At 46.0% G+C, this 22,582-nt stretch overlaps 1 protein-coding gene across 4 annotated transcripts in view; it reads right to left on the reverse strand.

Annotated features, from left to right (window-relative positions):
- MET18 (ARM repeat superfamily protein) overlaps positions 1-22,582 on the reverse strand; it is a 202,884-nt gene that overhangs the window by 70,019 nt on the left and 110,283 nt on the right. For all 4 annotated transcript variants that reach the window (XM_087393875.1, XM_087393876.1, XM_087393874.1 and 1 more), the window contains exon 14: positions 10,354-11,192. In XM_087393875.1, coding sequence (XP_087250001.1) covers positions 10,354-11,192 — 839 coding nt within the window. The remainder of the gene's footprint in view (positions 1-10,353; positions 11,193-22,582) is intronic.

Raw genomic sequence — 22,582 nt, forward strand, 5'->3', positions numbered from 1 at the left:
GATGATGATCACTCTAAGGAGGAACTTTCTCACCCAATTGTAGGTGAGAAGGACTTTCCAGTGCAAGTGAAAGCTTCAGCCGCCTTCCAAAACAAAAGAAGGTTGTCACACATTAAGGATGCCACCTTGCAGCCTAGGAGCCCCAACCCCAAGGCTAAGAAGGGAAAGAATAAAAATGGTAAGTAAGCCATTAATATTTCTCACCCTTAATGTTTGTGAGTTTACTGATCCTACAAGAGGGTGCAAAAAAGCTAGATGGTTGAGAGCAAACTTGTTCTCTCTCTCTAACCTTCTTAACTGTGTATGAAGTCAAGGTCATTGAATTGATGCTTGAGATGACACTAAAGAGGGCTTCTCAAGAACACCCCACGCACTGGAGGGTAGTGGCAGCTTTCACAGAGATGGATCTTCTCAAAGGCCCCCCTGACGGGGAATGGTTCCCCCTTGATGAGGAGCCTCCATAGGGTCTGGCACTGGTAGAGATTAGCAAGGGGCCTCATTCGTGCTCAGCACAGATGCAGAGAGTTCTTCAAGCGCTAGCCCCTTGTTTGGCACCCAGAGATCCGAGATCGGGAGGGGTGTATGCTCGGGCAGCGGACTCACCTTGGTTGGGCACAGTGGGAGGACCGGCTGGCTCCTTTGGCAAATGGAGCAGATTACCCATGGAGGCAGAGGTGAGGCTTGGCGCCTTAGCACATCTGTGAGGGACAGGGCAGCGGATGAGAGAGATTGACCTAGCCATCCCTGAGTCCTGGTAGGAGGGACTTTGCGTGTGGATGGACAACGTATGGTTGGGCCAGTTTTCTCGGACTGGTGTCCCCTTGAGGATGATGATGCAGCGAGGCAGCACACACCCCTGTTTTTCCCGGGTAGGATCTGGAGGCCTACTCTAGGCACTCACTAAGAGAGACCCAGAGATGGATGGGAGTCTAGATGGGATTAATTGGCACATGATCAGAGTGGTGGGACATTTGGGGAAGGAGTGGGACATTGATCCTCCCAGTATCTCAGAGCAGGATGCATAGCAAAAGAAGGGAGGCTAAAGGTGTCCCTTCCCGATAGACATTTTAAGGCTAAAGGATTGTGCTAGCACACACCTTACCTAAGGCATTGGTAAGTAAGATCATTACAAAAGAAATAAGGCTGGTCCTAGTTCCATGTCGTGGAGTGTTTATATGAGAAAGTCCCATTTCAGCTTGTCATAAGCCTTGTCAAAATCAACTTTGAGAAATCATATGTCTTCATTTGTCTCCTTTCCATACTCACATCCCTCCCAACTGTTAACTGTGGCTTGAAGTAAATGATTGCCTTTAATAAGAATTTTCTGCTCATGTAGAATCTTCTCCTTTGGTGGTGGATCCTTAAGCTAAGGCTTTGGCAAATATCTTATAACTGCAATTCTACATGGTGAGTGGTCCTAGTTTTCACGTTCTCCTTGTTGCCATCCTATGGAATAAGCTTGGTTTTTCATTTGACCCCTTTTGGGATGTCGTGGCATTTTAGACCACCACCATGGCTTTTTTGCCACATTGTTGAGGCTAGGGATAGAGTACTTTCTCTCCCACCTATTGTATGATTCGTTTTGAATGGAATATATCACTTTCTTGTTAATAAGCTTGGTTATACCCCCACATGACAAGGTAACTGTTAGTCCAAGGCACTCTCTTTCCACATAAACAAAAGATAAGGCCACAGCCCTACCAACTCCCAAAAAACCTTCTGGAACTCTATTGGCAACCTATCCTCTGCAAGAGTCTTTCCATGATCTATAACATCTCCAGGACACTCTCTTGCCACATGAACAAAAGATAATTTCCATATTAACAAAAAATAAGGCCCTACCAGCTCCCAAAAAAGCTTGTAGAACTCTATTGGCAACCCATCCTCTGCAAGAGTCTTTCTGCCATACATAACTCTACAACCTCTTTCAGATCCTTTTGAGTTAGAGGGGTTTCAAGAAGTTCTGGACTGATTTTTCTTTGGCCAGATGACATTTCTCCCTTGCATTGATTACATCAGCACTTGGCTCTACAGTAGAAGATATTAGATTTTTAAGTGTTGAAAAATTATCTGCGAATTATCCTTTGTAGAAGGGCCTGAGCTGAGGCACTTTTTGCTAAGAAAGGCACCTCCTCATTGGCTCTCTTTCTCCTAATCAGTCTAAAAATCTCTCTAGTTGGCCTATCAATCTTACGAGCCCACTTTTCCAAAAAGTACACTTTAGTCTCATTTAACCTGATTTGCTCCTTAATTCTCAAATCCCTCGACATTTCTAAGGTCCTCTTCAGCTCTTCAATAGTGTGTCTCATAGAATCCATTCTCAATTTTCAACAATTTTCAAGCGTTTTGAAGTTTTAGAAGCTAGGAAACAGAAGCAGGTCAGTGTTCAGCAAAAGCTAATCTCCATACAGCATTTATCTCTTTCTGAACGCTTTTCAATTGAAATATCTTAGGATCAGCTTTGAATCATGAAGGAGCTTTTCTACCCACACCAAAATCACAGATTGTAAGGGTTTGTGATCTAACAAGAGAGAGTAGAGAAAACATGAGAGGAGAGGCTGACCATTTTAGCTAGCAATTCTTAAAAGAGATAAAGCCTGTCAAGCCTTGCCTCTCTCTTGTGCTCCCTACCTATCTATTGCTCCACGTTAATAACTAGGGTTACCAATGTCCATTATGTGCGGAGTGTCTTTCAAGTTTTCCCAAGCCGTGGAGCAGCAGATCGCCCCAGTTCTTGAGAGTGTTAGGCACAAGCTTCTCTATTGGAACTCAGCCAGATTTCTCTTGCAAGCAAAGCCCTAGTGGTAAACTAGGTCTTACTCGCAATGTCCTGGTATTGCATCATGCTAGGGTTTTCATAGAGGATGCATGGGCCAGCTCAGAAGATTGGTGCGGAATTTTCTTTGGGCGGGCTCGGATGGTACGAGGAACACCAAGGCTAGATTGGCATGGTAGACAGTGATCCTCCCACAATCGAGGGGTAGGTTGGGCATCATAGACTCGGAGATGCAGAGTCGGGCCCTCCTAAGCAAGTTGGTGGTTCGAGGCCTCACACTAGTAACAGAGCCTTGCAAGCTCCTCCTTTGGAAGACTTCTCGGGAACACCCCCCAGACCGGTGGACAGTGGCAGGAGTCTTATAGATCGATCTTCTCGAAGGCACCACTCACAGTAGGGAGGGGCTCACTATTCATGAGGAGCTTGATTAGGGTATGGCATAGGGTCTCAGGGGGACTCATTCGGGCGAGTCCTTCCTGCAAGGAGGAGTTCGAGAGACAGCTGATTCTTTGGCACCTCGAGGCCATAGACACAGAGGGACGGATGCTAGGGCAGAGGATGCACATTGGATGGGCACAGTGGGACAATGGTCTAACTAGATCCTTTGGGGCTTGGAGACAGCTCCCCAAGGATTCAGGGGCCAGGATGCAAGTACTCTCTCACTTGGAGGGAGCAGGTACACAAGTGGCACGATTGATTCAACGATCTCTGAGTCGTGGTGGGAGGGACTACGCAGCCCGTGGACACCTTATTGCTAGGACGGTCAGTTCCCGCGGACGGGGGTGCCTCTCACGGTCCAGTTCTTCAGGGAACATCCGGGATTTATCAGCCGCAAGTTTTATAGGGTTGGTCCTGGTGGAGTCAAAGAGGGCGTCAGAGGAGCTTGCATCCTTGGAGGATCTAGAGTGGAAGTGGATCTTGTTTGTTGGTCATTTGGGCAGAGAGTGGCATACTGATCCGACCATGGTTCTATCTAGCCTAGAGGGAGAGGTCTGGCGTCTCTGGCTATGGGAGGACTGGCCGCTTAGAGATATACAGTGGGACCCAGGAGAGTGGCTCTCGCATGTACAACAGGGGCACTCAGACAAGATAGAGGAGATGCCCTTCTTTTCTTACACGACTCATATTGGCAGACGCATCCAGTTAGAGGCAGCCGCTTGGACCCCCTCGAGGAAGCGACATGGCTAGAGAAGGAGGTTCCCAGGGAGGTGGTGAACTGCTTCTGGCCACACTGGACCAGCCTGAGACCACAAAAGATTCCTACTTCTGGATGGTGGCTCACGGGGGTCTGCCAATTAGTCCTTGGCTGGAGCAGATGTGAGTGGACGGGCGATGCGCTCATTGTACAGAGGGAGCATTGGAGACGATCCCACACTGTTTATGGAGCTGTCCAACGGCACAGAGCATTTGGACAGCAACTTTCCAGATTGTGGCCAGGACGCAGAGGATGCAGAGAGACCTCACGTGGGGGACGGTGGCGTGCCTCACAGAGGGTCGCCATGCTTTCTCTATCAATCCGGTCTCACCGGCATACAGGATTCACGATGAGCAGGTCTTCAGGATGGAGTTTCTCGAGGCAGTATTGTTGTTCCGCACCCGTTCGCAGCCAGAATAATACAAGCAGCATTGATATCCCTATAGAGCCAATAAATAACCTGCTGCATTTTTATTCCAATGCCCAAGGATCGCATTGTTTGCAAGATGAACTCCCATTGAAGTGTGTCAAAAACTTTGGCAATGTCAATCTATAAGAGCAAAACATCCTGCTGCGTGTACTTGGCATATTCAATCCCAACATGAGCATTGGCAATATTGTCCATGATATGCCTACGAGCAACAAAGCCATATTGAGAAGGATGCAACCCATCATGTAGATAGCCTGTGATACGGTCAACAAGCATTTTAGCTATCATCTTGTAAATGACTGGCATGAGCGTGCATCTCACACATCGCCTCACCACCCTAAATGAGACCACATCTCATTGATTCTTCCTTGAGACGCACGCCTGAGCAATCCTCACGGTGAAAGATGGAGGCGGAAGGGCGGGGGGAGAAGGCGGGCAGGGCGGGCAACGGGAGCAGCCAGGGAGCGAGATGGGAGTAGCTCCTCGCCTTGGTTCCTACAAGTAACGTCCATGTTACATTGTTAATGCGTGCTTGCTAGACTTGAGCGGGAATGCTTTCACTCTCATTCCTAGAATCCCTGGACCAAGTCTCTTCTCTTTGACTCGTTGATCGGCCCAGCGGGTACGTATGGTCGAACAATCGGCAGTTAGCCTTCAACACCACATCAGACAATCCTCGCTAAGTTCGGAGCATCCCCACTGCAGCTTATCGCAGCATTCCAGATTATCACGTACCTTTACCGCGTCAAGGGTTATGGCTCTTCTACTATAGGTGGACGTAGGTTACCATGGCTGGTCCTATCTTCATCCATGACTTTTGGTAGCTGAGGAAAATCAGACGTGTTCTTATCCTCATACATGCAGATGGTTTAAGAGTTTGGGCCTCCACATTGACCAATTATTGTCCTTTCAGTATAGCATTGATGCCAATGGTGGACCAGGTTATTTAGGATGATCTCTCATAGCTACACATATTCATGACGAGATTAGAACCCAATGAGTTTCTTGTGAAGCCTCTACTTCTACAGGGGCCACTACTTGCAAACTCCAGTGAAGGGCTTCATTGACCCACCACGATATACACAAAGATCCAAGCAAGAGATTGAAATGGAGGAGCACTTCGCTTTTAGATGCCCTGTATATTATGAGATCCAAGGTCGCTAGCACTATCTGTTCATGGATGGTCTCAAACCCTATCTAGTTTCTTGTCCTAGCCAGATCAAAGATGTTTGGCAACGTTGATTCACGAGGCGTCCGACCACAAGGAGCATTTTCTCAAGACACAGCCAGACTCCACAAGAGCGCGGATGAGCAGCAGAAGCACCAGAGCAAGAGACGACACACTCACCAACAAGTTGAGGCACAGATCAGACTTTGGGACCTTCCCTTCATGGTCACCACATCAAGGTCACGGCCAACGGGGGTGACAGTGGCACCTATCGAACACAAGGCCATAGCTAGGATAACACAGCGGACCACACGTACCAACTACCACCAATAGTCCTCTATCACAGGCTTTATGTCGCTGCCACCGTAGCCTCATTGACTGCCAAGCTCCCTCTCATGCTTGACCCCTCCGCCTAGCTTCTGGATGGTTATAAGAGTATTACCACATCATAGCTTCCATCCTCCCCATGGACTCATAATTTTATTTTTATGTATTGGTTAATCTATGATTATGTCTATTTTGTATTCGTCTTGGGTGTTAATGTCCGCACTTAGAGGCTCCACCCTTTCATCTCTTTGTATCAGGTTCTTTCGGTCTAATAGACCCATAGAGGCTCCACATGAAGGCAAATGGAAGCAATGAAATGGAGATGGTGGAAGCAAATGAGCTGAAGCTATACAGCTGTAATGAATTGCAGGAATGAATGAAAAGTACAAAGTACACCTAATATAATGAAACCCTAAGACGGGTGTCCTAGTAGTACCTAGTGTACTTAGTGGCACATGTGATTAGTGCCCTAACTGTCCTCACTGCATATATCTAGGCTTACTAGGGAACAAAAGGCACCAATGGGTAGCCCATGGGATGGCCTACAAACCCCCCTCCATGGTATGGGCTAAAGTATCCTTGACACATCTCTGAGTACCTAAGTATCCTGGACACATCTCTGAATACCTGAAGAACTAATGTCATGGTTGCACATGTTCATCCTGTATGGATGTAGCAACAGATGACTGTACAGAGCATAACAAATCAAGTTACAAAAGGTACTAAATTCAAAGCTTGCCGGAAAGCTTCAAACTTAGGTTGAGGAAGAGCTTTCGTAAAGAGATCTGCCAACTTGTCTTCAGTGGGAACATAAGACAACTGAATATCACCTGCTGACAATCTCTCTTTGACATAGTGATAGTGAACCTCAATATGCTTTGTGCACTGGATTCTGTGCAATACCTAAAGCACTCTGACTATCAGTGAAGATGACAGTAGGAGCTGTCTGACATACATGAAGATCTGCAAGCAAATTCTGAAGCCAAACACACTCTACTATACCTGTAAAAGTTGCTCTCTACTCAGCCTCACAACTGGAAGTAGCAATTGTAGTCTGCTTCTTACTGAACCCGGAGATGCATGAAGTACCAAGCATCAAACAGTTGCCACTATGTGACACACGGGTGTCAGAACAAGCAGCCCGATCACTATCAGTGAATCCATGCATGACAAGTGAAGAATTGGCCTTGAAAAGAAGGCCCAAATACTAAGTGCCTTTGACATACCTAAAGACACGTTTCATGGCCTATCAATGGTGTAGAGGGACTGTGCATGTATCTCGCACTGGCAAAGTATTTGTTAGTAGAGATGTTGTTTTTTATGATTCATCATCCATGCCTTTTCTGGACTGTCAAAAACAGCTCACAATTGATGCATCATATATTTTTGACAGCTTGATGCCTTTGTTTCAGCAGTCAGACCCCCATGATGATGCTACATCTGAGATTCCTCCTCCTCCTAGTGGTCATTTATAACCACATGTGCAGTCTGAAAATCAGCAACATTTACAGCCTCATATGACTTGGATTGATCAGGATATTATGCATAGGACAATTGACCACGAGAGAGCTGAAATGCACGAGCCCAAAGACTTCCCCGTTGGCTGTTTGACACTCTCAAAGACAGCAAACAAGATGCTCCTCTGCCAACCTGTACTAGAGCAGCTGTCAGAAAAGAACATGGCAATTTGGTTGCTTCTCTATTGGTTGCCGCAGCATGCAATGAAGAGCCACTAGATTCAATACATCAAAATGACACTTGGGAATTGTGTGAATTGCCTCCTGGCAATCCTGCCATTGGAACGAAGTGGGTATACAAGGTCAAACGGAAAGCTGATTGTTCAGTTACTTTCAGGCTTTGAGGTTGAAGGTTCTAAAGGGAAGGTATGCCGGTTGAAGAAAGACCTTTATGGATTGAAACAGGCACTCCGGGCTTGGTATGCAAGGATACATGCTCAATTACCAAGTCTTGGCTTTCAAAACAGCCCTATAGAGGCTACACTTTACATCCGCAAGAGTGGGACAGGTTTGCTGATTTTAATACTCTATGTGGATGACATGCTTGTTACTGGGACACATGCTGAGCAAATTGCAGAATTTAAGTTTGACTTGCAGAAGTCATTTGCTATGTCAGATCTCAGTCCTTTACATTATTATATGGGCATTCCATTGGTTAGCAGTGAGGGGATAGGGGGTATTTTTATGTCACAATCCAAGTACATTGGACAGCTATTGCAATGTTTTCAGTTTGAGGATTGCAAGCCAGTATCCACACCATTAGGTCATGATTTTCATTTCTCATCTGAGAATGACAATGGTGCATGTGATATCACTCTTAGGATCAAGGACTACAATAATCAACTCGCAACAGCAAGAAAGAAAGAAAGAAAGAAAGTTTATTAAAGTCTTCGGAAGACCGATGGGTCTATGAGACTGTGAAAATCTTGATACAACGAGCTGTGGTAGTGGAGCTACTAAACGAGCGTCCATACCAATGCAAAATGCAAAAAATGCAGAATGGCAGTACTAAGTCCTAAGTACAACATAGCCATGTCAATGGTCGACTATATATCAATCTCAGCATCATCATCAATATCATCATCATTCCCAACATCGACAATGGCGTATCATCTCATATGACAAAGCATCAGGAATGGTTCACAGAGATGAAACCATTAGAAGGACAAAAGAATGTTATCTACACGGCATATAACACACCGAATCCAATTCAAGGGAAAGGCATTATCCTTATGAAGAATTTCACTAGCACGAAAGGATTGGTGAAAGATGTACTCTATGTTCCAAGGCTCAGCAAGAACCTCTTGTCAGTTGCACAAATGACGGAACACAACTATCGAGTCATCTTCAATGGAGATGAATGCACTATCAGAGACAAATCAAGAGGATACCAGCTAGTAGGAAAAGCAGTCAAGGAAGGACGCTTAACCAGGATCGCTTAACCAGGATGCTCATACAAGTTGAATGATCCCATCAAGCAAAAAGACAATCTCTCAAATATCAGATGTAATTTTTTATGAGGAATCAGAATGGAAAACATCAAATACACAGGAGATAGACACACGGATTACTCAATCTCCTACAAAAAAGGTTGATGAAGAAGAGCAAGAATTGCCACAGATACCCCGAGAAGAGCAGAAACTCAAACGGTCTACTAAAGAAAGCAAACCACCAGAGCGAGATTGACATGTGCTCAGAAAGGGAAAGGATTTCATACAGCTGAGTCTTTTGCTCAAGCTAAATTTAACAAGGAGTTTTCTATTCTACCCATGTGCAGCCCAGCACATGCCATCATTGTAAGTCCACCCATGAATGAATCTAAATTTCATACAGCTGAGTCTTTTGCTCAAGCTAAACTCAACAAGGAGTTCTCTATTGTATCCATGTGCAGCCTATCACATGCCACTGTTGTGAGTCCAAACCATGACTCATGTTTTCCCAAGTCAAAAGGCGCATTTAATTAACTGTTTTGCACTAGTTGGTTTCCATTGGGTATTTCTACTCTAGTTCTAGGGAGTGCCTAGCCTAAGCTCTTGCTAAACTACTCTTCACTAAGCTAGAGGTAGGACTTCCTCTACTTCACCTGGTTAGTGCAGTCGAAGTAGCTGATCCCCATGAAACGCGAAGGATGAGGAAATGTCATTGTTGTACAGCTAGAGATAGCACAGTGCCTATGGAGCTGTCCCTCAGCCTAAAAGTAGTTAAGTTCTCTCACGATTGTGGCCAGCATTAGGAGGATCCATTTGGGTCTTCCCATAGTGTATGGTGGCTTGGCTAATAGAGGGGAGACATGCTTTCTCCATGAAGATAACCTCATGAGCAGGTCATCAGTCAATACATCCTTGAGTTCCCCCCTTAAACTAGGTGGTGCCCATTACCTTTTGTTGGATGACATTGTTTGGGAGATGATTGCCAGTAGCACAGCCTGGAATGTCTGGGATGCATGATGTAGGCCTCTGATGGCGGAGTAAAAGACTCGACCCACAGCCCCTCTTGTCAATATCTGGCACAATATCATCTATACTCTATGAGCTATATGGGACCCTTATTGTAGTAAGATCACACCACAAATTTTATTGACCTTAAACACATTTCATAGCTAGTAAAACAGCTGCCATCGACTCCCGAAAGCCATGGATAAAGTATAAACGTTTCTCTAATAGTTAGATTGCCGGAACTCCTTAGCTGTATATATGTTTTGGTATGAGGAGTTAAACCACCTCGCTGGTTGTGGCTGGTGTTGCTAAACATAGAGAAACCCCTCTTTTTGGCACTCTCTCTTGGTGTGTCTGTAAATTTGAATGATATTATGTTCCTTTGCAAGCCTCCCCAGTCCGCACGCCACAAGTTGCACAATTGAAGTTCAACCAGAATAAATCAAAAACCAGCAAGCTTACAATCTTCAGCACAACAACTATTTCAAATGAAAAAAGTTGATACCTTCCTTGCATGCCAGCTTCTTTGATAGCCAGAACAAGAGGAGGTAGCATGCTGGTAAAGAACCGTTGTTTGTACAGAGGTTTCACGGTGGCATAATGGTCCTTATTCAAAGAGGTCTCTGAGTCTTTTAATATAAATCCCACACCCTCTGCAGCAGCAAAGGATACTGCAGAAACCTCTTCATCCTTTGGCCACAAAACATTCAAAAGGGTATCATCTTGACCTTGAGTGTTCAAAACATCATCGCAATGAACAAGTCTTAACAGCAACATGGCAATGTCGGACACTGCTACGTGTCCCCTCATGGCTAGTCCTTTGCCAATCCATGCAAGTAGCTGTATGCCTCTCAACTTGACCTTCAAAGATTCCCCTTCCACACATAATATATGTTTTTCAGTGTTGCTTCCACCCTGCTTCAAACACATTTCTTTTTGTAGCCATTCACCCCTCAGAATCATATTAGTTGTGGCAATAAAAGAGGAATTGTTATCCTTCATCTCATCCGCTGCTTCTGACTTGGCATACCATTTATTGAACATAGAACCCACAGCCTCAGAAGCCATTTTTGCAACACCCACACATGGAGAACAAATTGCAGATGTTAAAAGCATAGGTAGAATCACCTTCTCTTGAAATATATTAATGGAAGGACGAAGTGCTACAACTACAGCAGCGAATAGCCCTGTCACCCAATGATCTTCAGGACTTGCGGATCTGGATGATGCAGCAGAGGATTTACTCATAACTGAATTCAATATTTTCAGTAAAAAGTGTCTTTGTGACTGTTCATTACACTTCAAAATGGTGATTCGTAAAACTCCCATGCTTTCTTCAAGAATCTGCATAACCAACAGTTTTTTTTAAATATCCCCACCTCATGAACCTCAATGCAGCATAATACTGCAGGAAAACAATGGCACAATCTGTAATGCACCTCATGCAGTAAAAGCAACAAGTTAAATCTCAATACTGCAAAGAATGTAAAAAATATAGCATGCAACCAAGCCCAAGCCGCTTTCCATGTCCCTTCCTATAATTTCAAAGACACCAGAGAAAGACTACTTGTCATTCCATGTCATACCTCAATTCTTAAAATTCAAAATCCGAGGGCAAAAAAAAGAAGCAATTATTTATTACCGTCTATGACAGGCAGTACTTGGTTTTCACCTTATCACTTGGTATATGGGAAGGAAGTACTTTTACCATTAGAGGTGGAGATTCCGGCACTCCAGATGTCGATGAAGTTAGAAGAAAATCCAAGCTCATCTTTTCAGAATCGATTATTGGATCTGCAAGAGGCTCAAATGGATAGATTGAAGGCTGTGGAACACTATGCAATGGTTCAAGAAAAAACCAGCGAAGAGCAAATCTGAAATACGGAGACCAAGATATCAAGGAGGGGTATTTGGTGTTACGGTATGACAGCAAACTGGACTTTACATTTAAAACAAGGTTTGTAGCAAGATAGAAGGACCGTATCGTGTGGTGAAGAAGTTTGCAAATGGCTCTTATCAAGTAAAGGATCTAGATGGCAAGATGCACAAGAACAAAGTCAATGGTTTGAGGTTGAAGAAATATGTGATTAGAGTAATGCAAGTGAGCTTATGTGGACCAGCAGTGATGATTGAAGATAAGTTGGAGAGTCTTATGGATGAAGATGTTTCAAATGAGCTGAAGCATATGTTCAAAATTGAGCTGCAAGACATGAATGTCTGCAGCCTATGGGTGGGCAAAATATCATAGGCTAAAATCTGTAATAAGTTTTTGAGCACTGTATATACTGGAGGGTAGGCACATAGCTATGCACATAGCTAGTGGGTGGTAGTTTTGAGTTTATGGACACTCTCATCAAAAGACTCTATACTGACGTAAATATATTTTTTTGAGATTGTAAATGCTTTTGCTAGGACTTTTGGGAAATGATGATGTGCAGTGTGGTTGCACCAAGGTAATCCAGAGCATGGTATCTGGGTGTTGATCACTTTTGTTGAGGTCATGCTTCCATGCATGTAATGGGTTCGGGCATTTTCTAGCCCTTGTTGTGAGCATTGGTTGAGAATATGTGAGTAAAATTCATGTTAGTGTTGCATGAAGGCTTTGGCAAAGTTAGGTGCTAGTAGCTTCCCTTTTACACCTACCCTTATCCTATGACCCATGCATTTACCATTCAATGCACCTAAATCCACCCTTACCTTCCTATTGCCCCTAGGACCTATACACGTGTATGCACATCTTTATTAATAAAATAAGTGTCACATGTCCAAATTCGATGCCGCCTGAAGCAAGGCTCCAGCTCGAGTAGTCCTATCTACTTAGATGATCCACCGCCATAATAAATCGGTCGGTGTCCATCATAAATACAAATACATGTTACACCATTTGCGTATAATATATATAATAATGTTTTAATGTCTACTAATCATGGATTAGTGATTTCTCTTGTCATGACATTTACCACCCGTTAGATTGGTAGACCATCGGATATAGTTCCAAGAGCTTATCCTATAAGCACTAGGATACGCTCGACGCCTTATAGGATGAGCCAAAGGGGAGAAGATGAGTATATGACTGTGGTCGGGATACCTGTGCATGGGGTAAATTAGAAGCACGGAAGGATGCAACTTGGAACATGTGTGTGAACTATAAAATGTTGAACAAAGTTACAATCAAGAACCAATATAGCCTTCCTAGAGTAGACAACTTGATTGATAGGCTGCAGGGACCTGCCTATCTTACGAAGATTACCTTCATACTAGTTATCACCAGATACACATAATTGAGGAAGACACCTATAACACGGGATTCCGAACTAGGTATGGTCACTCTCTCAATGAGCATCTTCAGCATCTCTGCAATGTGTCAGCGACACTAAGGCATGAGAAGTCATATGCGAAGGAGTCTGAGAGCTAGTTGTTTTGTAAAGAACTATTGTACTTTGGACAAAAGATTTTTTGAGAATTGATCATGACAGGATTCAAAAGGTATTGGATTGGCTCGTTCCTCAGATAGTACAGCAACATAGTGTGTTTCTAGGATTCATTGTCTTCCTTAAGAACTCAGTGAGCAATCTTTCAAGGCTAACCATTCCTTTGACAAGCCTCCTTTTCACCTATATTGGCTATATTGTATTCGAGCCGACCATTCATTTTCAAGGCTGATTGAAGTGATTTTGTGATAGGCGCAGCCTTATTCTAGGAGGACTATTCTAGGAGGACCGACGTGTAGATTTTGAGAGCAAAAAGCTACATGACACTCATGCTCGGTGGCCTACCCAAGAAAATATACGGTTATATATGCATTGAATACTTAGACATTACCTATATGAAGTCAAGTTTGTTGTATTGACAAACCACGAGCCTATCAACTACATATGTGATGGTCCTAGGTTGAGGGGAAGGAAGGCACATGGGCTTAACTGATGCAAGATTTTAATATGGAGGTTAGATATGAGAAGGGCTTAACCGTGCGCCCCCCCCCCCGTGTGAATAGACTTACAGCAAGTGTCCTTAAAGTGCAGGAAAAACAGAAAAACAGGGGCAGTTTTGAGGGCAAAAGGAGGCAGTTTTGACAGTTTTGAGAGCAGAGAATTCAGCAGCTCCACCATGGCCCTTAGAGGCAGTTTTGAGCAGAGAATTCAGCACTTCCAGGAGTAAGGAGATGCCACAAACAAGGAGCTCCACCATGGCCCTCCAAGGAGCAAAAGTAGAGAAAGATAAAAGCATAGGCAGCAGTACAAGAGCCGAAGAGCTTCATACCAGAGATATTGATCGGGATATCCAGTTACGGACACATGCTGAGCGCATAGTGCAGCTGGAGACACGCATTCAGGAGCATGTTGTGGCATGCGATGATCGCCTCCAGCAGCTGCATGTAGCTCCTCCAGCTAGTGCAGCAGTTGAGGAGAGGTTGGCCACACTGCAGACAGAGGTACAGAAGACCTCAGAGTGGGTGGACGTTGTGCGTAGAGCCCCACAGGCCCAGCAGACCACAGTCTCTGAGACTATTGCCGAGAGTCAGCGGCGAGCTCAGAAGGCCCTCAACATCCGCATCCGCGGAGTTGAGCGATCAGATATGAGATCAGCCATGGATCAGGCGACAGATTTCATATCTGGGACACTCGGAGTTCAGGATCATGGCATAGTAGCTGCATATCGAGTGGGCCGGGATCCAGCACGGCACCAGCCACTTATCATCAGATTCAGAGATGCTGAGGCCCGTCTCGCAGTATTACGAAGGAGATCCAGATTGAGGGACCATCCACAGATTCACATGGATGAGGACCTTACAGCTCTTCAGTGGGAGGAGCATAGACGTCTCATTGCACAGAGGGATGTTGCCCGTCGTGAGGGCAAGTGGGCCGTGATCAGAGAGGGCAGACTTTTGATAGGAGCTATGCGATCTAGACCGGCTGGAGCCCACAGTTGACGACACGAGGCCTATGGGACACGTAGTCTGCCAGATAGCTTGAGTTTCGCAGTTTGGAACTGTAATGGTTCCCTCACAGCTCAGCCTGGCAACTTACGAGAGGCCTTTTTTTATCAGGACATCGTCTTCTTTACAAAGACCCATGAGAGCCCAGAGAGAGGCTTGCCGCAGGTGACAGGGTATGCCTAGGAGTCTGTCTTTCAACAGCAGACTAGACGATCAGGAGGAGTCAGAGGATCTGGCGGTGTGGCAGTTCTTTATAGAGAGCATCTCAGATCGATACTCACAGTCATGAGCAGAGACCATTGGGCCAGATATCTTTGGGTACGGATCAGGAGACCCCCCCTGAGAGACTTGTTTATTGCAGTATGCTACTTTCCCCCGAGACAGTCTCGTTATGCCTCAGATGGACCAGGACAATCACCTTTTGAGGATTTGTCAGCCGATGTATTGGAGTACTCACGCCGCGGAGAGGTCATCCTTTTAGGAGACTTCAACGCGAGGACATCAGACAGGCAGGCAGAGATTTTGGACTTTGCTGAGGATCCAGTCTTAGTTCCAGCTGCCCTAGATGAGAGTTTTCCACGCTTATCTTCAGATAGAGGGGTAGAGGTGACAGATCAGGGACATCGCCTATTGGAGCTTCTCTCATCACACGGCATGGTCATTTATAATGGACTTCGACAGTGGCCGCATTCATCCACAGCCACATGTTTTCCCTTCGCGGGTGGTGGTACGAGCGTCATTGATTACGTCTTGGGTCCCCCGACTTTAATCCCTTTTGTACATAACCTCACAGTCGACCCTTTTATGCCTTCAGCCGATCATGCACGTCTGCACTTTATTCTTACCCAGATTCCTCATGCCCCCCCTTCTAGACATCATGAGCGTCAGCCATACTATGAGGTTCATTTTGACCACCAGTTTGATGATATTTATAGCCAGCACCTGAGTGGTCTTCTCCGTCCGCACCTTCTCGATGCCCTACCCTCCACACAGGATCGGTGGGACCTTGTACATACCTCCATCATCTCAGCAGCCCACAAGTCCTTCCCCGTCACTTGCCACACATCCAGTCCTCCACCAGTCGCGGTCTTGTGCCTTGTAATGGATGGTATGATGAGGAGTGTAAAGAACTCCGCAGGAAGCTTCGCCTTGAGACACAGGAGAAGTCTCCCCTCCTCATTGAGACCAAGAAGAGTTACAAGCGTTTGGTGCGACGCAAAAAGTGCCAATTTCTAGCCCGGAATGAGGAGGAGCTGAGAAGTTTACTTTTCAGCTGTGATTCCAAGGAATTCTGGAAGAAATTCCTTCGCTTGAAATCTCAAACTCCTCTTACAGACCCGCAGGTTTGGCTTGCCTATACTTCCACTTTATATGATATTCCAGACCAGCCACAGATCGACTTATCCCATGTGCCTAGACCCACCTCCTCTGCCTTATTCTCATCCAATAGTGTCCGAGCAGCAGCTCATCGTTTGAAGACTGGGAGAGCTAAGGACCATGATGGATTGCAAGCGAAGTATGTAATCCATGGGATTGATGCCTTAGCTACAGTCCTCTCCCGTCTTTTTAACGAGTCCATTTGTACAGGTCTTCCACCGAGTTGGCTAGAAAATACCATAGTACCCATACACAAGTCGGGGGATCCTTTGGAGGCGTCGAACTACAGGACCATTATGATTGGCCATGTCATGGCCAAGATTTATGCGACCATTCTAGAAGGACATATAAATGACCATGCCGAGGCGACAGGCATGAGAGCTAGAGGGCAGGCAGGATTTCGTGCAGAGCACTCGACTCTAGATCATATCTTCACACTCAGGGCTTTGATTGAGGAGGCGAAGTCACGTAAGCAACGGCTCTATTGTTGCTTCGTGGACTTCAGAAAGGCATTTGACACTGTGCCGCGTTTCAGACTCTTCCAGCGACTTCGTGACTTGGGATTCAATGGGGAGATTCAATGGGCGATCATGGCCTTGTATGAGAGAGTCACAGGTAGAGTCAGGACACGGGCGGGGCTGTCGGCGGAAGTACGCAGTACGATAGGGGTGAAGCAGGGGTGTCCTTTGTCTCCGACACTCTTTGGTCTCTATATCGATGAGTTAGAGATGTACATACAGACGATGGGTGGTACAGGTTCTTTACTGGCAGGATCCACGATACCGATTCTCCTCTATGCAGATGACGTGGTTCTTATTTCTTCCTCCCAGCAGGGTTTACAGGCACATCTCCATGCACTCCACAGCTTTTGTCATGACAGAGGGTTGTCTGTAAACCTTGGGAAGACCAAAGTCATGGTCTTCAACACGTCATACCAGGTTTATAGGAGAGGCGAGTTCTCTTTCACATTTGATGGGTAGGAGGTGGAGCTAGTTAGGGAGTATACATATTTGGGTGCCACATTTAGAGGTCCAGTCTTCACCATGACGCATGCAGCACGAGATAGGATCAGTAGAGGGTATGCCGCCTTGGCTCTTCTCGAGAGGCAATGTGCACAGTCACATTTTCAGCATCCCGACACGAAGTCCTTACTTTTCGATACGCTGGTGAGACCTGCAGTCATGTATGCTAGCCCCTTTTGGGCAGGAGATCTCAGGGTTGCAGATTGGAGACGAGTAGAGAGGTTACAGATCATCATGTTCTCCAGATTGATCAGAGCGAAGCCCACGGTACCGCATCAGATTACGTTCGCAGAGTTCGGAGCTACACCCCTAGCGCTAGATGCAGCATTTCAGTCAGTTACGTACTTGCATAGGATCAAGGCGCTCGGAGACTCAGCAGCAGGCAGAGCACGATTACCGTGGCTAGCACTGACATCCTCGCAGATGTTAGCGGAGAGAGGTCATACTTTTTGTTGGTACCACACACTCTCCACATGGCTCACCTCGCTGGGCTTGGATATGGATAGGCTGCCACCATTTCGATACAGCATAGATGCCCCTCGCCTCCCTCTCACTCGACATGAGCTCAGCCAGGTTATCAGGGCAGATTTGTTGTAGCTACAAACGTTTCGCACTTGGGTTCATCCCACGGAGCTTCCTACGAAGATGGCCACATATCGTGACCATTTTCTCAGGATTTCAGAGGATGGCTTCATCATATCCCCAGGATATATCGGCGTTCATATGTCGCACTCACTCAGGATTGCCTTGGGCCAGCTCAGGGTATCTTCCCACAGATTAGACGTTGAGGCCGGCAGGATGCGTCGTACAGCTACCGGACATAGACCCAGGCGAGAGACTAGGATATGCCCTTGTTGCACTATGGGGGAGGTGGAGACTGAGGAGCACTTTGTTTGCAGATGCCCTTTATATTATGAGATCCGTGGCAGATTTCACTGTTTATTTGGGCACGGATTTGGACCTCTCTCTCGGATTATGGAGTATGAGGATCAGTATTGCTTAGCGTTGTTCATCAGGGAGATCACCAGATACAGAGAGAGATTCCTCAGAGAGCACCGTCGCATCCCTGCCAGAGACCTGGTTATTCATGAGGAGCAGGACCATGAGCACAGAGATAGCCCATCTTGCCAGAGAGCACCGATGGTTCCACCCCGAGGATGTACATATGACATGATCCGGCAGCACCGCAGGATGATCTTATACAGAGGCCGTACCCGTCGCTTTATTTCTAGACGACGGAGGATGATGGCAGATTTTCGGAGGAGATTGCTCCATGGAGACTTGGCACCGCCAGCAGCCCATTTGACACTTGCCCAGATCTTCACACTCATGGCAGGAGGCATGGTCGATGGCCATGACTTCCATCATTTCTTTGGATCACAGACCCCTTAGGGAAGACGATGTTCCTCATATTTCATATTTTACATTTTGTATCTATGCAATTTTGGTACTCTATTTCATTTCATTTTGTATCTAGGATTTTTGTAGCCATTTTTGGCATCTTAGCGGTATTACGATGAGGCCACCTAGTTGGCGCATCGTTGATGATGTATTTTCCTTTCGGATGATTTTGTGTCCCATAGGCCATGTATGGCCTTCCGTGGACCTTTAATAAAATTTCTTTCTTTCTTTCTTTCTTTCTCTCTCTCTCTCTCTCTCTCAAATAAGCTTGAGCTGAGTTGCCATATGCACTCCTTGACCCTCTCTGGTTTATCCAGATGATGTAAGGTTTTTGTTTTGTACTTGTTGGTACTTTGTCCCATAAGCCCGTGAGGCTTTCTGCGGATATTAATATATTTCTCTCTCTCTCTCTCTCTCTCTCTCTCTCTCTCTCTCTCTCTCTCCGGATTGGCTGCCTTGCACCTCGAATCAACTTGACACCTGAAAAAACCAAAAAAGTCAAGTACTAACCAAAAAGAAAAGTGCAGAAGCAGAGATTCTACAGCAAATCCACACAATGCGATACTGAAAACAAAGAAGGGCAAGAAAGAACCACTAGCTTGCTTAAAGATCACCATGTGAAGAATCTCTCTATTTCTGCATTTTATAGTTCAGCAAATAAACAGGGGCAGATACTTTGCACAATGCATACGCAAGCATGTGTGGAGGACATTTGGGGGAAACAAGCACTTGAAAATGTCATGACAGCTTACACAGCAGGGACCACTCCAAACACTACATCCAATGTCCTCACCAGCCTCCAAAAGATATGCCTTGCATTGATTCAAAAACTCGATAGCTTGGAATCTACTAATGCGGCCCTCCTTGCAAAAAAGGCACATGTAGATAAAACACTAGCTGAAGTGAAAAAGCTGTTAGATATCAATGCTCCACTCTCGTGTAACTATGCGGGAACCAGCTAACTCTACTTGTAAGCCCCCCATATGAGGAGAAGGCATTTGAGTAGCTCGGTTATCCGGTAGGTCCTAGTTTGGACACCAGATGGGGGCCATGTGTGGCCTGATGGCTGGACGGCTTCAGATAGAGTTGGCACACCGCCAACTAGGCTACATGCAAGTGCGGGAAGGCATCCCATGACTGACCGCATTGAGGGTAGACGGAGCATTTCCTGGGGCAGCCCACTCTCGGGTTGCGGGGCCCATTTGGAGCCCCAGATGATCCCGGATGGCTTTGGGCCGCAAACAGTAACCGTAGGTTCGTTGTTCTATTTTACGCCACGGTTCTATCGTGTGGTCGGTGGCCTATTTCGGCACCGACCCCTAGTCGACTGTTTTGGGCGGACTGGGTCGGTCGTCCAATTGGGTCCAACCGACTACGACTAGTGGCTATATAAGACCGAGCCCGTGAAGCCCATTTCATCACTGGCTACAGCTACCCTGATTCCTTAGCATCCAGCCTCCGTCCTCTACTATTTCCAGCTCGCCATCGAAGCTTCTTTCACAAGAGCGCACGGCTAGGAGGCAGTACCATCTATTGTATCAGTTCTACAGTAATCAAATTTTTGATTCTCCATACTATCTGCTTTTCTCTCTTGCGTACGAGATCCTGTTATCTGTTCAGCACAGACGACGTATTATTTTCTTACATGGTATTAGAGCCTGGACTCTAGCAAGAAGATTTGGTAGTGTGTTTCTGTTTGCGAGCAGATTGTGAGAGATGGCCCAGCCCGCAAGACTGCGAATCCCACCATTCAGCAAAAGCAGAAAGTTGGACGGCTCTAACTATCCACTCTGGAAGTTCAAGATGAAGACCATCCTAAGCGCATACGAGCTTCGGGATACTGCTACTGGGGTGGACGTGAGGCCGGTTGCGAGACCGGATCCAGCCAATGCAGGACAACAGATAGTACCAACTGCGGATGAGATTCTCGCGTGGACAAGAAGAAATGCAGATGCGCTGTGTTCTATTGTCTGCAGTGTAAGTGATTCCGTCATGGCGTTAATTCAACATGTCACCACAGTGGAGGAGGCATGGACGGTCTTGAAAAATCAATATGAGACCACGAATCAGACGCGGATTCAGAATCTGGAGACTCAACTCGCGAACGAAAAATTGTCTGAGTCTGAAGCGGCAGAGAAGTTCATCACCAGGGTGAAGAATCTGCGCGATCAGATGACTGCAATTGCCATCGCCATCACCATCGAGAATCTAGCACGAAGGTACATACAGATTCTCCTACCAAAGTACGACAGTCTTATTACGGCGCTGAATACGCAGAATAGAAATCCGCCCCTCAACTTTGAGGATTTCAACGCGATGCTTCTGGAGGAGGAGATGCGTCAAAAGACGAGGACTGGAGAAGATTCGGCTTTCTATGCTGGATCAAAGAAAGGTAAGGGTAAGGACTCTGGTAACCCATCTTCTTCTGATGATAAAAAGAGAAAGAAGAAGATCAAGTGCTTCTATTGAAACAAGGCAGGGCACAAGCAGAATGAGTGCCGGAAGAAGATTGCAGATGAGAAGAACGGAGTAAAGAAAGAGTCTAGCAACAGCGCGCAAGCAGTACCAGTAGAGCTGTTCGTAGCAATTGAGGAGATTTGCACGGAGGCAGTTCATGTACCTGCGGATGAACCTTGGATCATTGACAGTGGTGCATCGCGCCACATGACCAGTCGAAAGGATTGGTATACCTCTCTACAGCCGGTAGGGAATGACATCCTGGTAGCAGTCGACAATGATGCAAAATGTCCAGCAAAAGGAAAAGGTACGATTGCTCTCAAGTCAGATGGAGTTATAAAATAGTTGTCCAATGTTCTTTATGTGCCAGATATCAAGAGGAACTTGCTGTCCGTTTCCGCGATCACGGATCAGGACCTCAAAGTTCACTTCGATAAGAATGGCGCACAAATTTTGGATCTTCAAGGGAAGGTCGTTGGTAAAGGTACACGGCGCAACAACATCTACGAACTCTCAGCTTTCAGTGCTCGAGCCGATGTGAGCAACACTAAGCTATGGCGTGAGAGGTTTGGTCATCTAAACCTTAGTTCTTTAAAGGAGATGCATAAAAGTGGAATGATTGCAGACCTATCATAAATTTCAGATCTACCCGATGTATGTGAAGCTTGCATGATGGGCAAGCAGCATCGGCAGCCCTTTCCTAAAGAGGCCAGCAGGGCAAAGGCTCCTCTAGAGCTCGTTCACACGGAACTCTGCGAAAATATGGAGACGGAAGCTTTGGGTGTTTCCTACTACTTCATGACACTGATAGACGACTACAGTAGAAGGATATGGATATACTTCCTGAAGACTAAAGACGAGGCTTTTAGCAAGTTCAAGGAATGGCATGTAATGGTCGAGAAAGAAACAGGGAGGAAGGTGAAGAAATTGAGATCAGACAGAGGTGGAGAGTTCACATCAACTGAATTCGAAAGTTACTGCAAAAGTCACGGGATCAAGAGGCAGAAACCCCCGCCACATACATCACAGCAAAATGGAGTAGCAGAACGCAAGATGCGCGTCATCTGCGAAATGGACCGGAGTATGATGAAAGGGAAAGATTTACCAAAGACTTTCTGGACTAGACTTTCTGGACTGAAGCATGTAACACGGCAGTTTACATTCTCAATCGTAGCTACACGAAGGCTGTGAACGGGATGACTCCACTGCAGGCCTTTTCTGGTAAGAAACCTTCAGCTGCACATTTCAGAGTTTTTGGATGTGACAGTTTTGTGCATGTCCCTGATGCTAACAGGACCAAATGGGAACCGAAGAGCCGGAAGTGTATTTTCTTGGGCTACAGTGAAGAGGCGAAGGGTTACCGTCTCTATAACCCTGTTACCAAGAAGGTAATAGTAAGTCGCGATGTGGTCTTCTCAGAACAGCCGCATCAATTGGAGGAGGATGCTTCCTTCCCAAACAACCAGGACCAAGATATCCATCCAATACCACCACCAACAGCAGACCGAACTCCCCCAACGGTGCTTGGGAGGATTCAAGAT

The sequence above is a fragment of the Dipteris shenzhenensis genome, chromosome 22 (genome assembly GCF_047967505.1).
Source record: "Dipteris shenzhenensis isolate YYH24624 ecotype China chromosome 22, Dip_SZ_1.0, whole genome shotgun sequence".
NCBI classification, from domain to species: domain Eukaryota; kingdom Viridiplantae; phylum Streptophyta; class Polypodiopsida; order Gleicheniales; family Dipteridaceae; genus Dipteris; species Dipteris shenzhenensis.